The sequence below is a fragment of the Rhincodon typus genome, chromosome 4, assembly GCF_021869965.1.
Source record: "Rhincodon typus isolate 14 chromosome 4, sRhiTyp1.1, whole genome shotgun sequence".
Lineage (NCBI taxonomy): Eukaryota > Metazoa > Chordata > Chondrichthyes > Orectolobiformes > Rhincodontidae > Rhincodon > Rhincodon typus.
In genome coordinates, this window is record NC_063335.1 from 87,868,031 (window position 1) to 87,893,626 (window position 25,596).

At 42.1% G+C, this 25,596-nt stretch overlaps 2 protein-coding genes across 9 annotated transcripts in view; one reads left to right on the forward strand and one right to left on the reverse strand.

The window, feature by feature from the left end:
* The window catches only part of LOC109935618 (transmembrane protein 241), a 126,689-nt gene that overhangs the window by 98,963 nt on the left and 2,130 nt on the right, over positions 1–25,596 (forward strand). For all 3 annotated transcript variants that reach the window (XM_048595568.1, XM_020534262.2, XM_020534260.2), the window contains one exon: positions 8,943–9,007. In XM_048595568.1, coding sequence (XP_048451525.1) covers positions 8,943–9,007 — 65 coding nt within the window. The remainder of the gene's footprint in view (positions 1–8,942; positions 9,008–25,596) is intronic.
* LOC109920931 (CDK5 and ABL1 enzyme substrate 1) overlaps positions 6,392–25,596 on the reverse strand; it is a 230,551-nt gene continuing 211,346 nt past the window's right edge. For 2 of the 6 annotated variants that reach the window (XM_048595563.1, XM_048595558.1), the window contains 3 exons: positions 14,682–14,842; positions 12,398–12,448; positions 6,527–9,445 (listed from right to left, as the gene is read on the reverse strand). The gene's annotated coding sequence lies outside the window, so the exon portion shown is untranslated. Of the gene's footprint in view, positions 9,446–12,397; positions 12,449–14,681; positions 14,843–25,136; positions 25,309–25,596 lie in introns of those variants that run through there. The other 4 variants (XM_048595559.1, XM_048595565.1, XM_048595560.1 and 1 more) reach the window with 4 other exon arrangements.

The following is a 25,596-nucleotide window of genomic DNA, read 5'->3' on the forward strand; positions in this document are numbered from 1 at the left end:
TAAAATTATCTGTTGAAATTATCTGTGCCATTCAAATGTATTTTGTTACAGTAGCATTTTTAAAAATTAGGTAGCCAAAAACAATGTTCAACCTATGATATCTTCACAAATGCAGGTGTGACAGCTGCTTAAAAGTATTTGCATGTAGCATAAAACCTCCCTGTCAGTTCCAAAAGCCTTCTGACATTTCTTTCTTGAGAGGCTTTAAGTACAAAAGTGCAGTACAGTACTGGAGGAGTGCTGCACCATCAGAGGCAGCAACATTCAAATGAAACATTTAATCAAGACCTCATCTGCTCTCTCATGATAGATGTTTAAAAAAAAAGTTAATGTTATTTTGTAGAAGAACAATATTTATCCCACAATCGACATCTGGTTATCATATTGCGGTTTGTGGGAGCATTCTTTGTGCAGTTTAGCTGCTTCATTTCCTAAATTTGAAATGTAGTTGCTGTTATAAAATACTTAATTCGCTGGAAGGTGCGTTCAGACATCTGAACACATTCTTCATCTTCAACCCTCTCCCCTGTTTTCCTCCACACTCTACTCTCAGAACAAGCGAGGAGCTAACGGCCTTCTTTGTAGCTAAGATTTGAGACCTTCGGTTCAGTACCTCTGCCACTTCCCTTATTTTGCCTAACCCACTCCATAATGTTGAAACAGCTATTGTCAAAGTCACAAATTACGTCCAGTGGAATTGTGGTAAAAGTAGTCTATTTTTCCTTTAGCTTTCTTGACCTGTATGCAACTTTTCGCATGGTTTATCTTGCCAAATTTCTCAGTTGTCTCTTCAGTGTTGTCTAATGGATTGGAACTGTGTTTACTTCCTTTCTTCTCTATCTATTCAAAAACAAGGAATCACTTGCAATGGTTTTAATTTCTCACGACTGTATTTACCTCTGGTATCTTAAACATTCTGTTCTTGGACCCTTCCTACCTCTCATCTGCAGCATCCCCTTAGTGACATCGTTCTCACATATATGCTGACAACCCCGAACTCCATCTCACAGCATCCCTCTCCACACCTGCACTCTGTAATTTACAGATGCTTTGCCTGCTATCTATTTTAAATATTGGGAAAACTGAAATTATTGACTTTGGGCCCCATCACAAACTCAACTCCCTAACCATCAACTCCATCCATACCCTGGCAACTCAACAAGTCTGTTAACATTGGTGAGCTGTTTGACCTAAGGTGAGTGGTTCAGTACATATTCACGGCATCACTGGAGCCATCTTTGTCCCTCCCTTAGTCTGTCACTGCCTCAGCACATTGACTGAAGCCATGCTCTGTGTATTTATTACTTCTGGATATGTCTATTCAATGTATTCCTGGCTAGCTTCCCACGTTCTGCACTCCACAATCCAGAACTCCGCTGCTGTTAACGCTCATGCGACCGTGAACCCCATGCTCATTGACCCCACTTACACCTGGTCAAGCAATTATAAAGACCATGTCTTTCTATTATTGTGAATTTTTTTAAAACTGGGGACTGATCTGAGAAAAAACCGTTTGGAATACTAGTCACTATGCTTTCCGCTCCTAAAACTCGACTTTAAAATTTGCTCCCTAAAATTTTACATTGCTTTCCTTCCCTGACACTTTCCTTAAAACCTGTCTCTTTCTAACCATTTGGTCATTTGAACTAGTGCTCCTTTTGGAGTTCAGTGCCATTTTGCCTTATAATACTGTTCTGAAGTGCCTCAGGACCCTTTGTCACAGTAAATTCTCTACAGAAATACCAGGATTTTTTTTAACTGAGGATATGAAAGATATTGTACAAATAAATATCTTCTTTCAAAATCATAAAATCAGAATGAAGTTCTTCTGGGATAGTAGGAACTGCAGATGCTGGAGAATCTGAGATAACAAGGTGTAGGGCTGGATGAACACAGCAGGCCCAGCAGCATCAGAGGAGCAGGAAGGCTGACGTTTTGGGCCTAGACCCTACTTCAGAAATGCCCCTCCTCCTATCTCTGGAAAAACCTCAGTGAATCTCTCTTCCACTGCAACTCTCTCGTAATCTCTTCGGCCTTGAAACTGCTCAACCACGTCCTGAAGCAAACCAGGTACTACAGCCACATCACCTTTCTTAGTACCTGCCTACGGAACCAGATCATCCCCAATGGACTACAGTCCACATTCAGGCCTTCCCAATTTGGCCCCAACCGTGACAATGTCTACATTCAGAACATTGAGATCCTTCAGAAGCGTTTCTCCCTGCGACTCCTGAAACACACACTTGCAGCAATGCGCCGGCATCTCCTGGCACTATAATCAAGCCTACCCCAGCTCAGTGCCTCCCTCTCCCAGACCTGCAAAGGACCTCTCCTGTTTTTTATTCCATTTCTGAAGAAGGGTCTAGGCCCGAAACGTCAGCCTTCCTGCTCCTCTGATGCTGCTTGGCCTGCTGTGTTCATCCAGCCCTACACCTTGTTATCTATGAAGTTCTTCTATTTTTAGCTAATCTGTAAAGTCAGAGTTTAATCCACAGACATCTGCTTTCAGCTGGTGATACGGTCACGTTAGACAACCTGAGCACTCCTGGGCAAGAGTGGTACAACCCACCTTCTTTTGCACAAACGCATCACTGTCCAGCAGCTACCCTGGTTTGCAATGTATATATTTGGGCATTGGTTGAGGGCAGTATTTGTTTTCATTGTGATGCCCCAAGGTGAGCAATGGGCTACTGCATGAAAAGCGGCAGCTTAAAAAGTAGAAAAGGCATTGAACATAGAACAGTAAAGCACAGTACAGGCCCTTCGGCCCACGATGTTGTGCCGAACTTTTACCCTAATCCTAAGGTCAATCTAACCTCCACCCCTACCTTCTACTATCATCTATATGCCTATCTAATAGCCGCTTAAATGCTCCTAATGAGGTAGACTCCACTACCCTCTCTGGCAATGCATTCCATGCCCCTACGCTCTCTCTGAGTAAAGAACCTACCTCTGATGTCTCCCCTGTATCTACCTCCACTCACTTTAAAACTATGCCCCCTCGTAATAGCTACCTCCACCCTAGGAAAAAGTCTCTGGCTGTCTACTCTATAAAGTGTATATATTCTATTGAGTGCCCCATTAAATCATGCCCAGCACAACTGGGGAGAAAAATGAAAATTTCAGTGGCCATCAGAGATGGCATTTTTGTATTTTGAGAATTATCTCTAATTTAAGTAAATTATGCCATTTCCTCAAAGTTCATGAGTGCCATTATTTTTTCTTTATTACTTTTCATCTCCTTCGGAGAGATGAGAGTTTGTGGGAGGTTACAGAATGTGCCATTTATATTCTTCTTTTGAATTCATGCTTTGTTATTGCAAATAAGTTTTTTGATTCTCAAATAATTTTCCTTCCTGACGGAAAGCTATTTCCCTTATTATACCTTGCAGTTAAATCAGGTCCTGAATTCTGCAGCAATGACAATGTAATTGTATGCTGTGTCTAGCAATTTGACGACCACTTGTTATTAATTATTACCACTGTATTTATGATCAAGACCACAGCACTTCCCACAAACATCATGTGGATGCGAGAGAATGAGTTAAATGCTGTAGTTGGATCTCCAGAGTTCCTGATGCCATCTGAAGCCTGAAATTAAACTATAGACTTTTAAACCGTCTTGACTGCCCGTAACTCTGGATGAAATACGCTAAAGCAGGAAATTATTGTACTTGGGAGTTCTGTAATTTTTTTAAAAAATGCACAATTTTTTGATTTTTGCTTTCGACCCAAGGCTAGTCCTCTCCAGAAGGGTTGTGTAGAAATGGGTGATTTCTGTTCAAGGTTGTTTGTCACATGATGCTGTAAGAAATGTGCCACAGTTGATGGTAACGTGGAGAAAACGGTACATTGCATTTAAGTACCATGTCATTAACTTTAAGACCCAAACACTGTTATAACCAACACTAAAGTGACAGTCTCCTTTCTTGGTTTTAAAGATCTTAAGTATAGCATGTTATGAGAATTTTTCTAGTGGATATAAGATGATGTCCATAATCAAGTAGAAACTCTTCCTTTTTATTTTTCTGTGTTTTTCAATGAGGAAGGGAAAAGAACTCTTGTAAAAGCCAGAGATTGTTGAATCAATCCTGCACTTTTTGAAAGCAAGTTACCAGACTCTCATCGCAACTGCTTGACCCAACAGTTGTGTAAGAGGCAGTGGGGAAAGCCTAGTTACAGATGATCTGGGCCATTTGTACAAATGGAGCTTCAGCCAGTAACATGCATCTGATTAGTCTGTGAAATAGTGACCAGTTATCAGTGACAAAGGCTTCTTGCCTACCAACAATTGTGATTGGCTCCTAAGTAGTGAACAGCTTCTGTTGTGAATGTTCAGGTCCAGATGCTGGAAAGGAAGAAGCAGTTTTTGATCTGCAGTAGAAAACACTTCAAGGCTGAAGATAGCCAGATTGTTTACCCTTTATTAAATAAAAACCAAAAGAACTGTGGATGCTGTAAATCAGGAACAAAATCAAAGTTGCTGGAAAAGCTCAGCGGACCCGAAACGTTAATTCAGTTTTTCCCTTCACAGATGCTACCAGACCTGCTGAGCTTTTTCAGCAACTTTGTTTTTGTTTGCTGTTGCTTTTAATCTGTCACTTAATAAACCAGAGATTTTCGTAAGTATGAATCAGTCACCCTGTACCTCCTGCAAACAAGTGAAAATACTTGGAAAAGGAAGATCAACAAGCAGCGTTCTGCTCAGCAAAAAGGTCATCTCAGTAAGTGCTGTGAATAGGGACTATTGAACTGCCTTCCCAGTCTTTCCACCTATAACACCCAAAATCTTTTGTGTCTCTGCACCTGTCCCTGTGCATGTATAATGGGGATGGTTTCATAAGTGGGGTAGAGGTTGAACTTGCAGAGTTGTACGTCAGTGGTTCATAATTGGTTATCTTTGGTTAGAATTCATTTATTGTAATAAGTAATAATTCTTGTTGTGTCCATACTTTCTGTAGATGTGTTTCTTTGCTGGAGGATTGCCATGTGTATGTCTGGACGGGATTTGCTTGATTTCTGCTGTTGCCTTCCCAAATGACAGGGGGACAGTGTTGAATTTGCCAATTTTTCATGAAGTGGCTGAATCTTTCACTCATGAACTGAGGGCCATTATCACTTATGACAATGTCAGGAATGCCATAACTGCAGAAGTATCCTTTTAGGTATTCAACGACAGCTGCTGAAATTGTCAAAGTCAACTCATCCATTTCCCAGTTGTCAGAATAGTCATCTGCTGCAACAAGATATTCAGTCCCTGCGAATGTTGAGAGATCTACTCCCAGCTTCAGCCATGCAAGGAGAACTAATTAGATTCTCTCCCGTTGGAGATAGTTATTACAAAAGTTGCAGCTTAGTGGACAACGACATTATATATTAGATTTCGGAACTGCAAATCGGGAGATTAATTACAGATCAACTGGTCATATTGCAACAAAGAATCTATTATTTCAGAGGACAATGCAAGGTTGGTTAGAATTTTGGAGCTAGTTCCTATTCAAGGACCATAGACTTTCAAATAAGTAATTCAGCCTCTTGCCTGTTTTATTGTTCAATCTGAGAACTGTTGAAATAATATCATTTACCCACCTCATCACTTGATACTCTTACCTGACAAAGCAGTTCTGAGGCACTGAATAGCCAAGGTCCAATCTTAAGTTTCAGCCTCCTCATGGCAGAGGAAATACTTTTTCATGCTCTCTACCCAATTGAATCCTTTTTTTTAAACACCCTGATTAAATCGTTCCAAGGTGTATGATGCACAAAGCAATAAAGGTCAAGTTTATGAAACCTGCTCTCAAAGTTGAAGCCTTTCAGTTATTGTAATTTTGATCTCATTCTGTTGAATCTGTACTGCACCTTCACTAAGGCTGTTGTAGCTGCCCTGAGATGCAGCACCCAGAACTAAAGGTGAGCTCTCTCTGTCAAACTGAATTGTCACTTCTTCTTCTCTGTATTTCAGGCCTACTGAGATAAATGCAAATATTCTGTCAGTCTTTTTCGATATTTGTTTTCTACCTATCTGTTAGTTTTAGTGAACTGTGTACACTGACATCTGAAACTAATGTGGAATGGCTTCACATTTCCCCACACTGAGCTCCATTTGCCAACTGTGAATCTGTTAGTTGCTTTTTAAAGTTCTGCTCCATCTGGGCAGCTTATTGTGCCTCCCATTTTGATGCCATCTGCTAACTTTGATGTATAATTCTCTATCACTTCATTTGAGTCCATGTGAAAAGCTGAGGCCTCAGCACAAGTCCCTTGGGAACACTTGTAGCCTATTTTGTTCTACCAAGTCTGCTTAACATACAACCGTGACCCTTGGTAGTTTATTACTACAATTTTCTTGTATAATGATGCTTTGTTAATAATGTCTTACAGTCATCAGTAACAATTGATCTTTTTATTTACTATGTTTCTCATTTGTAAAAATTTTTGTTCCGATACATTTTGTGCACATTATTTCATAGTCTAAATGTCAGAAATACATTTCCTTTAATTGGATTTTCAAAGAGAATTTCAAAGAATATGCATTTTAAACACAAACACCACAATAATGGAGTGCAAGACTTTAGAGAGTAAACACTGAAAACCCACATTCCGTAATAACAAACTGATGAGTGCTGGCATTGCCACAGACATTTCTGTACCAAACCACAAAAGCGTTTGTTGTATCATTTAAAGTAATCTCAATTTTATCCTCATAATTCTTTAACTGATTTGTTTGCAGCATCTGTTAACCAATAATTGTGGAGATGCATGAGAGAGAATTGTATATTACTCATAGCATTAAATATAACTGTCTGTGTAAGCAAAATCAAAGCTGAGAAATGGTCATTGAGCAGATCAAATCCATTCTGAGGGAGGGTCACCTAACCTGAAACATTAGCTCTGATTTCTCTCCACCGATACTGCCAGACCTGCTGAGCTTTTCCAGCAATTTGTGTTTTTGTTTCAAAATCTAGTTGTCCCGTTAAAGCTTCCAGATGCCTTGATGCTTTGGAGTTAGCAGGTGGAATTTTCCTGCTCTAGGTATGGCTTCTCAAAGTGTTCCTGCCACTGATTAAGTTTCCCAATGTTAGGAAAGGAAACTTGTCAGCTTTTTGCTGAATGGCCCAACAACTCCAACCTCCCTAATGGGCCATAGCTGCACTTTAAGTATTTAAATGTTGAGGAGTGAGAGGGTGCCTCACTTACCTTCCATTGGGGCCTGCTATCCCTTTCAGGCTGAGATTAAAAATTAATTTGAAGAAAAATGAAGCCCTGCATCAGTCTGTACTCCAAGAAGAATATAAGCCTTCAGGCATTGTCTTCGATAACACCAAGTTGAGGAACCTCTCTTACTTGATGCCATTGTTGAAAAGAAAGTGGATAATAAGCTTTCTACAGCAAATAGTGCATTCTGCAAACACTACAAACAAATATGGAGTAACCACAGCCTGAGAACACAAACCAAACTCAAAAAAACTACAAAGTCATTGTCTTCAACCCTTGCCCTTCTAGCTGGCACCAAGCCCTAGGTAATTATATTGCTTTCGAGAGCGCTTCCATCAGTGTTACATCTGCAGCATCTTCACAATCTTCTGGCAAAACCACATCACAATCATTGAAGGCCGGGAAACAGCTCATGTCACCAGCATCAATGCCATCCTCCTGCAAAGCCAATTGCATTGGACGGATCGTGGTGCATAGATGAATGCCAGTCAGCTGCACAAGATTGGTCAGTTCTCTGTACGGTACACTTTAAACAGAAGGGCCCCATTCAAGCATTTCAAGGACTGTCTGAAGGGGTCCCTCCCTGTGCACCACATCAACCATCACCAGTGGGCAGCTCAGGTCAGGGATTATGACATCTTGAGATGCTGCACCAAGAACGCTACAGAGACTGAGCAAAGAGCCAGCACAATAAGGAAGGATAGATCCAGCTACAGTCTTCACTTGCACCTTCTGTGGGATAATCTGCCAGTCACAGGCCTGACTAACCAACCTCCAACCAATGAGTACATGCCTCCTAAAATCATCTTCTGTGAAGATATGTCGTGAGAGATATTGACCCAGGAGCTGGTTACTTTATTCGATTTCTGCTTTCTGGCTGCAGACAAGAGGTTATTGCTGTTTGTTCGGAATACACATTTAAACCTGTAATTTTGTTATTTGTGTTGTGAATAAAGCCCTATGAATAAAATAATGTAAATAAGAGTACTGAAAGTTCTTGACTGTGTAGTAGCTGATTTTTGTTTATTCTACAGTCAGATGGTCTGGTAATCCATTTTGTTACTAGTCCCATAGGAAAGACATTTTATATCCAAATGGAATGTTCACTTGTACTTCATATATTTGGAGTATCTTCCTTTTTTTTTGCTACGTTTATCCCTGGTATATTAAATGAAAGGTAAAGTAAAGTTGTCATAATCCTACTGTACCATAGGGCTGCTGCCTCATTAGAGACAGAAAGAACTGGTGGTGGTTTAACCTAAGGGTCACCGTGCCTCAGGCAAGGTGGTTGGAGGTTGAGAAGGAGAGTTCTTCATGGTAACCTCGGGTGTAGTACAATATTGAATATTCAGATGAGGAATGTTAATTATTCTTATATGTACCATCCTAGTTTTCAAAATTTCATAAACATTAAGGTTAATGGAATAATTTGATTTCATCAGTTTCTATCAATTAGACAGATATCTGTTACTTTGGAATTGATTTTGTGATTTACAGGCTCTAGGCAGTCATTGTGAAATTTGTGAGTTCTTGTCCGAATCATTGGATGGGGATAGGTGTGAGTGGGGACAATCCAAAAATTGGCAGTCCCTTCATTATAGTTCAAAATGACTCCATCAGTTTGGATCTTCACTCTACACAGATCATTTTTTCAGGTCAGAAAGAAAAACATGGACAGAAGATCAGAAAACTGTAAATATGTAAATATATGCTTTTTGTGTGTTTAGGTTTTGACTGCGTGTTTGTCATTGGTTGTCTTTGAGACTCTTCTGAATGTAACTACAAGTTGCTGGTGAGTAAGCACTTCATTACCTTAGTATATATCGATTTTTATGCATATAAGTGTGACTGTGGCACAGAGCTGATTTACTTTTTCTTCTTGCACTGAAAAAATTGCAATGCTACCTATCATTTTTAAATCTCTTTTTCTTTATACATGCTTTTATCACAAACATATGTAACAATATATTGCCACTCCGAGGAGACCACTGGACAATAGATATCCATCATACAAATTTTGTGGTATTCCAGTGGTGCTGATATATTTGCCGGAACTAAATTGAATGCTCAAGAGAGGCATCAACTCTGTACAGGATCTATTATCTGACAAAAATCTCACAACTATATGCACTTCCTGTTTACCTTCCTGTTTTCTCTGTGATAAATTTGTTGGTCTGTAGCACCAGAATCTGATGGTCCAAACCTGTAGCAGTATGATTAAATTCTCCTGCTAGAGAGGGAAGTACAGGTCATGGACAATTTCTATTATAAATGTAGAAAATAAATTATAGTGGCAATACAAATACAGAAAATCCAACATTAAATTGAATTAAACTGAATTATATTTGTGTTACACCTTTCTTGTACTTTTTCCAGCTCTATTTGCATTGCCTTCACCCATTTTGTAATTCAATTCATCCTGCTTTCCACCCATTGCATGCATTTCCTTGAGTTCTTTATACCCCCAACCTCTACTGACTCTCTTTTCCCTGTCTCTGTACTTAACTAATAATACCTGTTAAATGCCTAAGTGCTTTCCAGCCCTGTCGAAAGATCATTGATCTGAAACATTAGCATTGTTTCTCTCCCCGCATATGTTGTTTGACATTCTGAGTATTTCCAGCTTTTTCTATTTTAATTCCTTGTGTGTTGCGATACAGTAATCTGACTCTAGTTCACATCGAGATTCATGTGAGGGCAATGGAAAGGGCTCAGAGATTTGCCAGAATACAGCTAGAGACTTCAGTTATGTTGGGAAATTGGAAAGGCTAGGATTATTCGACTTATAGCAGAAAAGGTTAAGGAGAGATTTAGTGGAAACGTTCAAAATTTTGATAAGGAGAAAATATTTCCACTAGCTGGAGAGTCGGTAACTTGAACACAGGTTTAAGATAATTGGGGAAAGACCCAGGGGAATGATGGGAAGATTTCTTTTTACGCCAGTTGTTATATTCTGTAAGAGCCTGAAAGGAGGATGGGTTTCGATTTCAGTAGTATGCCTCAAAAGGAAATGGCATCTCTCTGGCCATCTGCCAGGGTCTGGTTCTCACCCCTCCCCAATGCTTTTTGCCCCACCTACCCCTCCTCTTCCCCACCTCCCTACCACTCCTATCCCCTCCCCCTTCCACCCACCCATGAGAATGGGATGGTGTGCATCATCTGAGTTTTTATTTATTGGTAGAGCAGCCTCTCAAAGAATCTGATGTTTCCTTTTCTGATAGCCTACTTCTGTTATTCCTGCTATTTCCTATAATTCTTGTCCGTCTCCAATTCAGCTGTTTTTTACCCCACCCCACCCCCGGCACATGCTTTTGATCTCTCCCTCCAGTTGTCCCCTTCCCCTTCCCCTTCCTATGCTCCTCTCACTCCTTCCAAATTCTTCTCCTGTCCTGCCCTCTTCAGTCTGTCTTTTCCCTCCACTCTCCCATCCTCCTCTCTAGAAATGGGATTTGTAAACTGATTTGGAATTCAATAATATTCTCTCAAACCAAAACATTGATAAGAACATATTCAAACATGTGCAAAGTCAACCATCAGTAATAATGAAGATGGACTAAGATTTAAAGTTCCTTTGTGGTTAAAAGCAAGCAGTGTTGTGAATCATACTTAAAGTGGGAATTCGCAGTGCAAACTGAACTGAGCAATCTCTGATCAACATTCAGATTGATAGTCAGACTTCAGATCATGTTTTAAAGCATTCCCACTACAGGGGATATTTATTTAAGAAATGTGGGAGAAGGAAACCAGGGAATTATAGACTAGTTAGTTTAATATCTGCCCTTGAGAAATGGATGGAATCTATAATTAAAAATAGGACGACTGAAGTTTCTCAGCTGATCAGGGATAGTCCATATGGATTTGTAAAGAATAGGTCATGCCAGATGAATCTGATTGAATTTTTTGAAGCAGTGACAGGAGAATATCTGTGGATGTTATTTATAAGGACACCCAGAAGGCAGTTAATAAAGTTCCTCATAAGAAATTGCAATCTAATGTTGAAGTTTGTGGAACTTAATACCTGGTTCAATAAATTGCCTGAGTAGAAGGAGACTCAGAGTAGGGATAATGGGTAAGTATGAGTGATAATATCCCACACAATCTGCATTTTGTTCCAGCTTTTCACTTGTAATTTAGATAAAGGGACAGAAAGCCACATATCCAAATTTGGCCATGCCACAAATAAAGGCAACGTCATAACTTCCTATTTACACTTCTTACAAAGGGATGTTGACTGGATTAAGTGATTGGGGGAAAAAGGTGTGGCAAATAGATTTTAATGCAAGCTTTGAACCTAAAGATAGAACATGATACCTTCTGAATTGTGAGAACTCAAAAAGAGGGATCCAGAGAGATTTGGACGTACGGGTACACAGACTGTTTAAGGTATCATGAACAGTTACAGAACGTAATAATGTGCATTATATCAAGAGAAATAGAATAAAAGAGGTCAAGCTTCATTCATATAGAGTCTTGGTTGGGTCTCTCTTGGAATGATCTGTGGTTCTGGATACCATACATTAGAGAGAGGGCCAGGGCAAGGTGGGGGAGTGTAGGTTTACCAGAGTGATACGTGAAATTCAAGAATTAAATTATACAGGGAGATTACATTAATTAAGATTGTATTGAGGGAATTTAAAAGGTTATGTGACGTTTTGTTTGAAGTTGTCAAGACATTAAGGAGAGCGGATTGGGTAGCTGGAGAAAAGCTAAGGGGCATAATCACAAAGTTACAGCCTCAGGATTTCAAGAGTGAAACTAGGGGGGAAAAAACAGCTTCACGCAAATAGTGGCATGAGTTTGGAACTCACGTCCACAAATGGAAATTGATGCTAAATCAACTTCTAATTTTAAAATTGAGCTCGATTAATTGCTAGCTAAAAATATCAAGGCATATAGGCCTGTTAGGCAGGTATTTGGATTTGGATGACAAATCAGTCATGATCATGTTGAATGACAGAATAAGACTGGGGGGCTGAATGGCCTCCTTCTGTACCTATGATCTAACCCTCTAACAGCCCTATACACTAATGTCGCTGCACTCTGCTCAGTAACGTGGCAGTATGGTCAATGGCTGCATCCATACTCAACATGGGGAACAAAATGCACCTTTGAAAGGGTAGGAGTACAAATTTGCCATCAGTTTAAGATTGTCTGTTTTAGCAAACGTAGGATTTGGTCCTACCTGTTTTGTTCTTCTGTAGAAGAAACCAGCATCCCTAATGACAAGTTCCTGCTGTAGGATATAAAATTGGAATAATAAGCTGGCGATGCTTCTCACCTGAAGCAGAGGAGAAGAAATCGCGCTTGGACAATAGTGCTGAGCAGGCTGCTTATTATTAATGCCATTAAACATTTGGCTCCATTGAAGTCGAAAGAATGGGATCTGAAGTGAAGCATAGGTTTCACACTGTTTTATAATACCCATTCCCACTACATTCCCTTTCCCAAGAATAATTTCTAACTGAACCACATAATTCAGTGTGACGGGTGAAAGATGTGTATTTGGAGACTTGGTTGAAGAAATTTTGTCAGCTCTCTTGAGAAGGATTTATGTGTGAAGGATTGTTTGAGAAAGTTTGTTTTATATAAAAACAAATGGGGCTGGATGACCATGAGCCTTTATACCATCTTTTCACCTGTGCGAGCTCCATTTGAACTTAAGCCAGACTAATGCAAAATCAGGTTGAGCCATTGCCACTGGATTTCTCATAGTTTTGGACAAATGCCCTAAAAGCAGTCATGGTTTTGCTGAGTGGACAATTGACATGGGAATTAAAGGGACTCTTTTTACAGTAGTGCAATAAGAATGTTTTGAGATGGGGTTTGGGGCACTTTCTGTGATCCCTGTAGAGAAGGAGGCTACTGTGAGCTAATCACAGAATGTTTCCAAAGCTAATATTTCCAAAGAATTTATTTTCCAATGAATTGTCTCATCTTGATGAGTAGAGAAGTTAACCCCCAAAATGGATCTGTACAATACAAAGTTAATTCAGTTCCATCTCCTAGGAATGTCGTGGAGATTACATACAGGTCAGCACATTATTAGTATGAGCCTGAAATTAGACTGGAGGTAGATGATGTGCTCCCTAGAGAAAGTTCTTAAACAAGATCAGTGAGATGGGGAGGTGGTGGAGTGAGCGTTCATGGCAGGAAGAGGGAAATATAAAGCTGAGGAAGAGAGAAGCCGGGGTTTCTTGGTTAGGCCAGAAATAAGAAAATAACTTCCTGAGTCTCCTCTGGTCTGCTGCCAGATTTTGCCGCTGGGTTTAGCACTTTGCAGGCCTCCTGTTCCCTCAAGTTGAACAACATGATGCAACATGATTTTAAATTAAGCCCCTCCTTGGCTAAGCTCAATCCCCCACACTGTTGGAATCCTGACAGTAAAACTGTTTGTTGGTGGTTGGCAGGGGGTGGCGGGGGGGGCGTTCCTGTCAGTAATGTGGTGCCATCATCTTAATATCCTCCTGTCACTGTCAAATGCCAGGCTTCAGACTCTATAAATTAAGCAGACAGCCACTGCTCATCCCCAGCCACGGATTACAGACATTGTTCATATCAGTCTCTGAATGTAGAACTCTTCTGCTCCTTTTGTATTAATCAATCCATTTTGAAATTTTAATTAACTTTGAGTTACCTTGGAGTATGCTTAATTGCTTTCTGCTTCAAAACAATAATGTTTTGTGATATAAACTTTATTACTTCAGAGCAGACCCTGTGCTGTTGTGTTGAAACGCGTTTGCAAAGAAAAATGAAACAAGTGCTCTTTAAATATTTACAAAGATTACTCAAATGCCTAATCATACGGCTGTCATTAAGAAGGATGTTAGAGTGAAAAGCAGCAGATTGCAGTGTGTGTGCAGTTAGAGAAAATGCCTCATTTTACTTGCTGTAAGAATGATTGTGAATAATGATCCTCTTTAAAATGCTGCTCAACAGGGACTGGGGATGAGCAGGGCACAGGCAACTGAGGTGAATCAGTGGGAGCCAGCCACGAGACTGGCAGTGATTTCTTTTCCTTAACTTGGGCCCTTGGGACGGTGGGGGAGGGGATTGGGGATTTAAATTAAGGGCACCAAGTTACTGAAAAGCTCCCTCCCTGGATCAGTTTACTTTCAGGATTCAAGTAGTGTGGAGGATTGGCCTCAAACAAGCAGAAGCTGAGTGTAAAAAATGCTGATTGTGCCACAACATGATTTTAACAGTGTTGAATCTGGCAGCAGATCAGAGGAGAGTAACAGCACTGGACGCAGTGCAGAAACCCACAGGCACAGTGGGGGCAATAGGTCTCCAGGTGGGAGTGAGCAAAGTGTGGAAGAACAGCAGAACAGACTGTACATTAAAAACAAATGAATAGAATGACTAAGAAAATAAGTAACAATCTTTAATCTAATAAAATAACTATAAAAATAACAAACAAAAGGACGTTTATATCCTTTCAAAAGGTTATTTTGAGTGTGCACATTTACCAGATAGTTCCAGGGGCATGATGGATTTTAGCTGCCGATTTTTGTTTTAGTGGGAGGCAATGGGATTGTGGTATTGTTGCTGGACTGCTAATCCAGAAACCCAGTTCATGCTGAAGGGATCCTTCTTCCAATCCTGTCACTGCAAATGGTAGAGCATTGAACTGGGGGGGGAAAAGAAATCTGGAATTAAAATTCTTCTGAAGACTATGAAACTGTTGTCAATTGTTGTTTTAAGAAATAAAATCAATCTGATTCACCAAAGTCCTTTAGGGAAGGAAATCTGCCACCCTTACCCAGCCTGGTCTACATGTGACTCCAGACACAAAGCAATGTGCTTGATCTCAACTGCTGTCTGAACTAGCCTAACAAGCCCCTCCGTTGCAACAAACAATGAAATTTAAACTAGATTGACCACCTACAATCACCTAAGTCACCAGAAATGACAACTGGAAACTCAGGCCTGTCAACCCTACAAAGACATTGTTATCAACATCTGGGGGCTAGTGCCAAAATTAGAAGAGCTGCCTCACAGAATTGAATTAACTTTATTGTCACATATACTCTGAGTACAGTGAAAAGTTTATACATCGCCACCTACAGCACCATCTTACTTACAAAGGTACCTAGGTACAGCTTCTTTAGGTACAAGATCTTAGAAAACAGAGAAATAAAATGTCCAGCATTGCAGAAACAAAAGTCCAGAACAGCAGTCTTCCAACCCATATGACGCTGGCACTGAGATGCAGTCCGCCCTGGGCCCTGGCTCCAGACTGCACCAGGCTTCACCGTGAGGAACATGAGGCTGGGAGATCGCTTCAGCCCGCTAGGCCGGGGGGCTGCCCCGCCACGCTGTGGGGAGGGGCGGGGTGGGGACGCTACGACAGTCTGGGAGTCATCCCGGGGGCCAGGAGTCGTCCCCTGGAAGAAGACACCAAGAAGAAGAATGGGTGGAGCGGATGAATTCCTCTGCCGCCATCTTGCACTGGACTAGTCAAGCAGCAGCCCAACATAGGTACGCTGTCAGAATTGTACCTACTGACCACGTCCCAGATACCAGTACCACCATCCCTGGCTATGTCCTGTCCCACCAGCAAGGTAGACCCAGCAGAGGTGGCAGCACAGTGCTATACAGTTGGGAGGCAGCTGCCCTGGGAGTCCTCCGTAATTGACTCTGGACACTATGAAGATTCATGGCACTGGGTCCAACGTGGACAGGGACATCTCCTGATTCTCACGTACCAGATCCCTTCAGCTGATGAATCAGTGCTGTTCCATGTTGACTAGCACTTGGAGGAAGCAATGAGGGAGGCAAGGATAGGGACTGTACAGTACTCTTGGCAGGGGATTTCAATACTACCAGGAGATGCTCAGTAATAGTACTACTGATTGAGCTGGTGGAGTCTGCGTCAGGTGGTGAAGGAACCAACAGGAGGGACATACTTGACCTCATCCTTACCAATCTGCAAGATGCCGATGCATCTGCTTGTGACAGTAAGAGTGGCCACTGCACAGTCCTTGTGGAGATGAAGTCACACTTTTACATTGAGAATATCCTCCATCGTGTTGTGTGGCACTGTCTCTAAATGGGACAGACTTCAAGCAGATCAAGCAACTCCTGACTGTGCAGCCGTGAGGCGCTCTGGGTCATCAACAGCAGCAGAATTGCACTCCAACACAATCTGCAACCTCATGACACAGCAATGCGCCACTCAACCAATTCTACCAAGCCAGGGGATCAACCCGGGTTCAATGCTGAGTGCAGGAGGGCATGCCAGGAGCAGCACCAGGCATACCAAAAAATGAGATGTCAACCTGGTTACAAATCAGGTCTACTTTTGTGTCAAGCAGCAAATGATAGACCGAGGCAAGCAATCCCATAAGCAAGGGATCAGGTCTAAGCTGTGCAAGACAGTCATGCCAGTCATGAATGCTGGTGGGCATTTAAACAAGTCACTGGAGAAGGAGGCTGCACAATAGCCCCATCCTCCGTGATGGGAGAGTGCAGCACATCAGTGCAAAAGGTAAGGCAGAAGCATTCACAACAGTCTTCAGCCAGAAATGCTGAATAAAAAAGAAACCTACTATTTAAATGCTGAGAGAGATTGCAGAGCTCAGAGATGTAGAGGGCTCTGGCTGTTTTGGAATATAACACAAGAACTAGGCAAAGTAAACCATTCTGCCCTCAAACTGTCATGTATTCAACAAGATTTTGGCTGATGCACCCCAGGCCTCAACTCCTCTTCTGTGCCAGATCATCATAGCTCTCAACTCCCTGATATTTCAAACGTCTATCTACCTCTTCTTTAAATACTTTGTGACCTAACCTTGAAAACACTCTCGGGTTGAAAATTCCAGAAATTTACGAACTACTGGGAAAAGAAATTCCTTTGCATCTCTGTTTTAAATGAGTGTTCCCGATTTTGGTAACTATGTCCCCTAATTCAAGACTTCCTCACAGGTGGAACCACCTCAACATCTACCCTGCCAAGTCCCCTCAGAATCTTGTATGTTACAGTAACAGCTTCCCTCCTTCTAAACTCTGATGAATAAACGTCTTGCTTTATCAGCCATTCTTGATAAGGCAGTCCCTTCATCCCAAGCATCAACCAGGTGAATCTCTCTTTTGACCAATCTCCAATGGCAGTACATTCTTTTTTTTTAAATAATGGGGACTAAAATTGTACACAGTACTCCATGTGCAGCCTCACCGACACTCTGTGCAGTTGTAACAAGTATTCACTAATGTTAAACTCCAGCCCCCTAGAAACAACAGTCAAAATTCAATCTGCCTTCATAATTTGCTGTGTGATAACTTTTAATGTTCATGCACAAGAACACCCAGATCCCTCAAGGTTGCACTTTTTTGGAGCTTGCCTCCATTTAAATAATACTTTGCACTTTGATGCTTCCTACCAAAGTGCTTGACCTCACACTTACCTACATTAAACTCCACCTGCCAAGATTATGCCCACTCACTGAACCTATCTGTGTCTTGATTCTGTATGTACTTATCAGAACATGCCTTCCCACCAATTTTTATAATCATTAACAAACTTGGATACATTGCACTGTGCCCTCCTCTCCCAAATCATTGATATAGGTAGTAAATAATTAAGGTCCTAGGACTGATCCTGTAGCACTGCACTAGCTACATATTTCCAACCTGAAAAACATCAATTAGTCCGAACTCTCCACCTTCTGTGTTAACTAATCCTCAATCCATGCTAAGACATTATGCCCAATATTGTAAACTCCTATCCTGTGTAAAACCTTTGTTGTGGTACCTTCTGGAAATCAAATACAGTACATATTACCAGTTCCCTTTATCTACTGTGCTTGTTTAATCTTCAAAGAACTTTGATACACAAATTAGTGATGGGCTCCTAGGGAATACTGAGGAACAAAGTGTCCTTGATGTCCATAGATTCCTAAAGGTGTCTGCACGGGTACGCAGGGTTGTGAAGAAGGCATACACAATGCTTGCCTTCATTGGCCAGGATATAGAATATAGAAGTAAGGGAGTCTTGTTGCAACTTTGTAAAACATTGATTAGGCTGTAGATAGAATACTGTGTGTAGTTCCGGCCACCACACTTTTGGAAGGGTGTAATTGCACTGGAGAGAGTGCAGTGGAGATTCATCAGGATGTTGCCAGGAATAGAAGGTCTCAGTTATGAGGAGAGCCTGGATAGGCTGGGTTTGTCTTCCCTGGAGCAGAGGAGACTGATGGAGGATCTGATTGAGATGTGGTTTGAGTCCTCAGTTGTTCTCCCTCAAACTGTGTTTGAAGTTCTTCCATGATCAATATGATCACTAGCCCCCAGATGATCCTTAATTTCAAGATCTCTTATTAATCTTACCTCATTTATACATACTATATCTAAAACGGCCTGGTCCTAGGTAGGTTGTGTAACATACCGCTCTAAAAACAATCCCTGATGCTCTGTACAAATTTGTCTTCCATTTTGCCCTTGCCCATCTAATTTGTCCGGTCGATATGCAGATTAAAATCACCCATGACAATTGTAATGTTGTTCTTACAAGTCTCCAATATTTGCAGATTTATACCTTATAAAGAGACTCTCTGGGAATCAGAAACAATACCCACTCATGACTTCTTTCTCTTGCTATTCCTTATTTCCACTCAAGCATATTCCACATACCAATCTACTGCCTCAAATCAGCACTCAGCACTGCATTAATACCATCCTCTATTAACAATGCTACCCGACCTCTTTTTCCTTTTTGACTATTTTTCTGGAACACAAGTCTTTTTAAATATTGAGTTCTCAATCCTGGTCAGCCTGCAACCACTTCTGTGCAATAGCTATCAGGTCATGTACCTTTATTTCTGTTTGTGCTGTCAACTGATCCATCCTCTGACATAAGATGTGTGCATTCAGATACAGAACCTTAAGGTTTAAATTTTTACCATTGTTATTTATTCTGGTTCTAATTTATGCTACACCCTTCTGCTTATGTTTTCTACCCTTCCTGTTACTCTGACTATTGTTCACCTTTTCACTATCCTTCACCTCTGCTCCCCCCTTTCTTTGTGATTTTTGAAAGTTCCTTCAAGTCATCCAACTAAATAGCTATACAATTCGCCAGGATGCTGGTCCCAGCATGGTTTAAATGAAGCTCATTCCAACAGGACTGCTGCCAGTGCCCCATGGATTAGAATCCATTTCTCCCATTCCAATGTTTGGACTACACAGTTACGTCTCTAATCTTATTTACAAAACACCAATTTGCACTTGACCCGGGTAGTAATCCCATGATTACCCTAGTGGTTCTGACTTTTAATTTAGTCTTAGTCTGCTCTTATTCCCTCAGCAGAAGCCCTTTCCTAGTCGTAACTACCTCATTGGTACCTGTCTGGACCATGACAACTGCATCCTTCGTCTAAAACCATAAGATGTAGCAGCAGAAGTAGGCCATTCAGTCCATCAAGTCTGCTCTGCCATTCATATCTGGTCTAATAATCCTCAGCTTCACTTTCCTGCCTTTTCCCTATAACTCTTGATTCCCTTGCTGATATCTTCACCTACCAGTCAGTATACCTCTGCTGTTCAGAAGAGGTGTCCTGAACCTTGGCATCGAAGCCTTTGGGTCTCTCTGTCTTTACAGAGAATATTATCCCTATAGAGTCTATCCCTTATTACTACCACATTTCTCTTTTATCCCCATACTTGAATGGCACTCTGTACCATTGTACTTAATAAGTTTGTTCATCCTCCATGTTGTCTGTGCTCTTGTCCACAACAGGAACATGAACCTCAAACCTGTTGGACAAGGGCACTGGCCAAGGCTCCTCCAAAGCTAAAACCTGTCTCCATACCTGCTTCGCTCATAGTCACAGCCTCCTGTCCCTGACCACAGACCAAATTTGAAGAACTTAATTAAAGGACTGTTACTAACCCCTGAAAGACAGTGCCCAAGGACTTTACCCACTCCCTGGTATGTCTTGCTAACTGAGGCTTGATTCCAGCTCATCAACTCTGAGCCGATGCCCCTCAAACACTTTCTGTAGGTGAGGTCACTGCGGATCACAGTAAAGTCCAGCAGCTCCCACACACTACAGCTACAACACATCACCTGCTGCCATTTTTTTTTCTATTTAAATAATTATAGACTTAAATATGTTAAAAGTGAATTTCTTAACTGTGCTCTTCAACTGCAAAATGGTTTCCTGATTTAAGCAACTTAGCTAATCAAAAGAGATACCGAGAAATAACCATCAATCACCTACCTGTCTTCCTGTGACATCACACTTTGGATTGACAGATAGAAACGTTAAAGGGCTTTCTGCCACTGATATTTATCTCCCTCCATCAATAGTCTTCTCACACAGGGCCACTCTTCTCTGCTGTTTCCCTGTTCTCTTGTACTGTTTCAGAAGTAGCTGAGGCTGTGCCATCTCAACTGCTCTTTATGAAGTTATTCAAGCTGCTCTGTTTTTCTTGCTCTCCCTGCTTTGTCTCTCACTCATTATGAAGCAGTAGACCCTCTGCTCTCTCAGGCTCTTTGTGAAGCTGCTGCCCTCACCTTCATGCTGCTTCCAAAGTACGGGTTCTCCTTTCTGTCACTCACTTGTGTCTTAGTGGATCAGTCACAAAGGTTAGAACGTAGGTACAAGCACGTAATCACAAAAGCTAATGGAATGTTATTGTTCACTGCGAAGGGGAGTCTGGTAGAAAGGTTATGTTTTGTTTATTGGTGAGACCGCACTGGAGCACTAAGAAAGGATGTAAATGCATTGACAACAGTTCAGAGAAGGTTTACTGCATTAGTACATTAGAATGGATGGCTTGTCTAATTAGGAAAGGTTGAACAGGCTAGGCTTGCATCCAGTGGAGGTTAGAAGCTGAAGAATTGATTGAACTTATAAGATTATATGAAGCATTCAAGACGACATTGGATGGTTATTTGGATAGAAATGGTGTGCAGGGATATGGGGAAAAGGAAGGAGATTAGCACCAGGTAATAGAATTAGTGCAGGTGAGATGGGCCAAATGACCTCCTGGGCTGTAACAATTCTGTGATTCTGTGAAGACCTTGTGAGGCTCTTGACAGGGTGGATGTGGCAGAGTCTAAAACTAGGGGTGACTGTTTAAAAATTAGGGGTAGCCCATTTAAGACATGGAGCTCGATCTTATTTTGACTAATCCCAAGTTGCATCATGTTTTTTTTTTTTTGGAATGTTTGTCGTTCTCTCACTGTATCTTACCGATTCGCATGATTAATTGCCTACCTTGCTCCCAAGGTGTCTCACATCCAATTTCCGTCCCATCTCACTATGCGCCACTCCCAGAACAATTCACTCTGCGGATATCCCGGATTTCACTGGCGTCCCTTGTACCTGTGCCACCTTTGAAAGGCTGGTGTGCACCTGGACAAGCACTGTCAGTCCAGGGCTGCCTCACACACTTGCTGGCATTTGCCCTGACCGTGACAGATAGGGGTAACTTGGTGCCCGCGTTGTGGGCAGAGTCCTGAAGGTCCTCCTGGGCAGGCAGGTGCTGACCCAGGACTTCCTCGTCCCCTAGAACTAGCAGTGGAGGCTATGACATCAGCCCATGCCAGCATGGTCCAAGATTGCCACCCCTTAAAGCGGTCTTGGCCATCTGGTGAAATGCCCAACACTGTTAGAAGAAGGTCAGTGTCCACCATCTTCTCTCCAATACCTCACACTTGCTCTTCTACTGTATCCACACTCCGCCAAGGCTCATGCTCTACCATTCTCACTATCCCCTGCAACATCTTCCCTTCTCACTGTCACCCACCCCAACCCCTGGCACCACTAACCCTGCATGCTCTTTCACTGCCTACTCACCCGATCAGGACATGTCCCCACCTGCACCAACAGTAATAGCTGTACCACCCACTTACACTTCCCTTTAATACCTGCCTCGCTCTTATTCCGGTGGAAAGCAATCCCCAAAGTGGGTGGGTGAAGAAAACACCTGACTCTGGTTGCTTGGCATCAATAGCTGCCCTTGACTCACTGTGGCAGGATCCCTGGAACAAAGTCTAACCCTTTGACTTGACTGAGACCTGCTGACAACATTACAGGGTCCCTGGCTTTGTGTCTCCCCTACACAGCATGTCAAGACAGCCGTAATACAATTCTGATATTTCTAACTGAGAGGGCAGATGTGAAAAGGCAAGGTAATGCAAGGTAGGGATTCCGCGCATATACGGGTCAGCTCCTAGCAACAGAGCACTGTGACAGCAAGTGAGGAGCCCGGATGCATAGTTTGGTCCAGTCCGTTTGCTGGGTATGTGTCCCTGAGCGCACTGTGTCCTTGCTGCAGCAATGAGAGTTTAAGGTGTAGCCTGAGGTGCAGCACTGAAATGTAAAAGCAATTACTAGTCCAGTGACATGGCCATTATTGAGCCTCCTTTGCTCAAAGGAGAATAATCCTAGTTTCTTTCCATATTACTGAAGTCCCTCATCCCTGATAAATCTTTCTACATTTGCTCCAAGGTCTCGATAACCTTCTTAAAGTGTGGTGCCAAGAAATGGGCACTAACTAGTAATTTATAAAGGGACACGTTAGTCACAGTCTCCTTAGTGAGGAGTGATGTGACAAACGAGATGTGCAATAGTGAGCTGGAATGATTGATTGTTCAAGGAAAGAACTCGCTGGTGTTTGGAAATAGTTCACATCAAGTTGAATTATGAACAATATCCCGAGAGCTGTGATACATTGGATTTGTAATGTTGTTTGTGTCTAACTTCAAACAGCATTAGATCCTATTTCATGTATAAAAGATTCTGTTTTACTGTCAGGAAAGTTTTTTTTTCGTCTCAAAAGTGGGCACTATTGCATAAATTATAAATGACTGTCAACAGCACTGAATATTTTGTAACTATAACTTTGAGAAACCTGTTCAGTTCCTGGTGCAGACAGTAGTGATCGTTGAAATTGGCAAGGTAATCATTGAAATAACAGCAGAACATTGGATGTACTTTAGCATAAGTCAAACAGCCAGCTCTGAGTGCACCACCAGAACACAGTGTGACCATGCGATGAAATAAATAGCACGCTCACAATGAGCTTGTTCAAACTCATCTGATCCCAGTATTACCCTGCCTGTGTTATAACACTGTTGTCATAGGTGGGTGTGCAAGAGTGGGCAGCCCATTTATTTTAGCAAGTTTTTTTTTTGAAAAGTGCGAGAAAGAGTGAGGGTGTATCATCTTCCAAAAAAATGAGCTGGACAGGTTTCTAAATGTAAATAAAATACTTTTTTCTATTCATTTGTGGGATGTGGGCGTTGCTGGCTGGCCAACATTTCTCGCCTGACCCTAGTTGCCCTTGAGAAGGTGGTGGTGAGCTGCCTTCTTGAACTGCTGCAGGCTACCTACTGTGGGTTGGCCCATAACGCTATTAAGGAGGGAATTCCAGGATTTTGACCCAGCGACAGTGAAGGAACAGCGATATATTTCCAAGTCATGATGGTGAGTGGCTTCGAGGGGAACTTGAAGGTGGTGATGTTCCCATAAGTCTGCTGCCGTTGTTCTTCTTCTAGATGGAAGTGGTCATGGGTTGGAAGGTGCTGTCTGAAGATCTTTGGTGAATTTCTGCAGTGCACACTGCCAATACTGAACGTCGGTGATGGAGGGAGTGAATGTTTGTGGATGTAGTGCCAATCAAGCGGGCTGCTTTGTCCGGATGGTGTCAAGCTTCTTGAGTGTTGTTGGAGCAGCAAATGGAAAGTACTCCATCACACTCCTGACTTGTGCCTTGTAGACGGTGGACAGGCTTTGAGGAGTCAGGAGGTGAGTTACTCACCGCAGTATTCCTAGCTTCTGGCCTGCTCTTGTAGCCACTGTGATTACGTGGTGAGTCCAGTTGAGTTTCTGGTCAATGATAACCCCCAGGATGTTGATAGTGGGGGATTCAGTGATGGTAACACCATTGAATGTCAAGGGACGGTGGTTAGATTGTCTGTTATTGGTCATGGTCATAGCCTGGCATTTGTGTGGCACGAATGCTCCTTGCCAGTTGTCAGCCCACATCTGGATATTGTCCAGATCTTGTTGCATGTGAACATGGACTGCTTCAGTATCTGAGGAGTCACGAATGGTGCTGAACATTGTGCAATCATCAGCAAATATCCCCACTTCTGACCTTATGATGGAGGGAAGATCATCGATGAAGCAGCTGAAGATGGTTGGGCCTAGAACACTACCCAGAGGAGCTCCTGCAGAGATGCCCTGGAGCTGAAATGATTGACTACCAACAACCACAACCATCTTCCTATGTGTCAGATATGACTAACCACCGGAGAGTTTGCCCCCTGATACCCATTGATTCCAGTTTTGCTAGGGCTCCTTGATGCCACACTTGGTCGAATGCAGCCTTGATATCAAGGGCTGTCACTCTCACCTCACCTCTGGAATTCAGCTCTTTTGTCCATGTTTGGAACAAGGCTGTAATGAGGTCAGGAGCTGAGTGGCCCTGGCAGAACCCAAACTGGGCGTCACTGAGCAGGTTATTGCTGAGCAGGTGCTGCTTGATAGCACTGTTGATGACACCTTCCATCACTTTACTGATGATCGAGAGGAGACTGATGGGGTGGTTTGGGCCAGGTTGGATTTGTCCTGCTTCTTGTGTACAGGACATACTTGGGCAATTTTCCACATTGCCAGGTAGGAACCAGTGTTGTAACTGTACTGGAACAGCTTGTCTAAGGGAGCGGCAAATTCTGGAGCACAGGTCTTCAGTGCTATTGTCGGAATGTTTTCAGAGCCTGTAGCCTTTGCAGTATCCAGTGTGTCCAATTGTTTCTTGATATCACGTGGAGTGAATCGAATTGGCTGAAGACTGGTATCTGTAATGCTGGGGACCACTGGAGGAGGCCGAGATGGATCATCCACTCGGCACTTCTGGCTGAAGATTGCTGCGAATGCTTCAGCCTTATCTTCAGCTTCCCTTGGAAATACTTCAACAGAGTTAAAGTCATGCAAAAGTGCCAGAAGTCTCACTCCACAAATAGTGAGCTTCCAATGGGAGGGACTCTTCCAAATCTTTGAAATTGGAATTATCAGTTTTCACTGATCAATTCCACAATTTTTGAGATGGTGGTAATGTCCTCAACTTCAGTCCAGTATTGATCTACAAAACAAGAAATTCTCAATGCTATTTGGGAAGATCCCGACTGGAAGTTCAACTGTGAGGAGCTAGGCACCAAATTGAAGAGCAGACCTCAAGGGTAATCTCTATTATTACCTGAGCCATGCGCTAAACAGTGGAGGGCACATGAACTTAGTGAATTGAATACATTTTTGAAAAATTGGAGTGGGGGGAGGTGGATTTCAGAATGTGGCATACAGACATTATTAGTGGAGATATTGGGATGGTCTCCATCTGAACTATGTGGGGGCCACCAGCGTTCTAACAAAC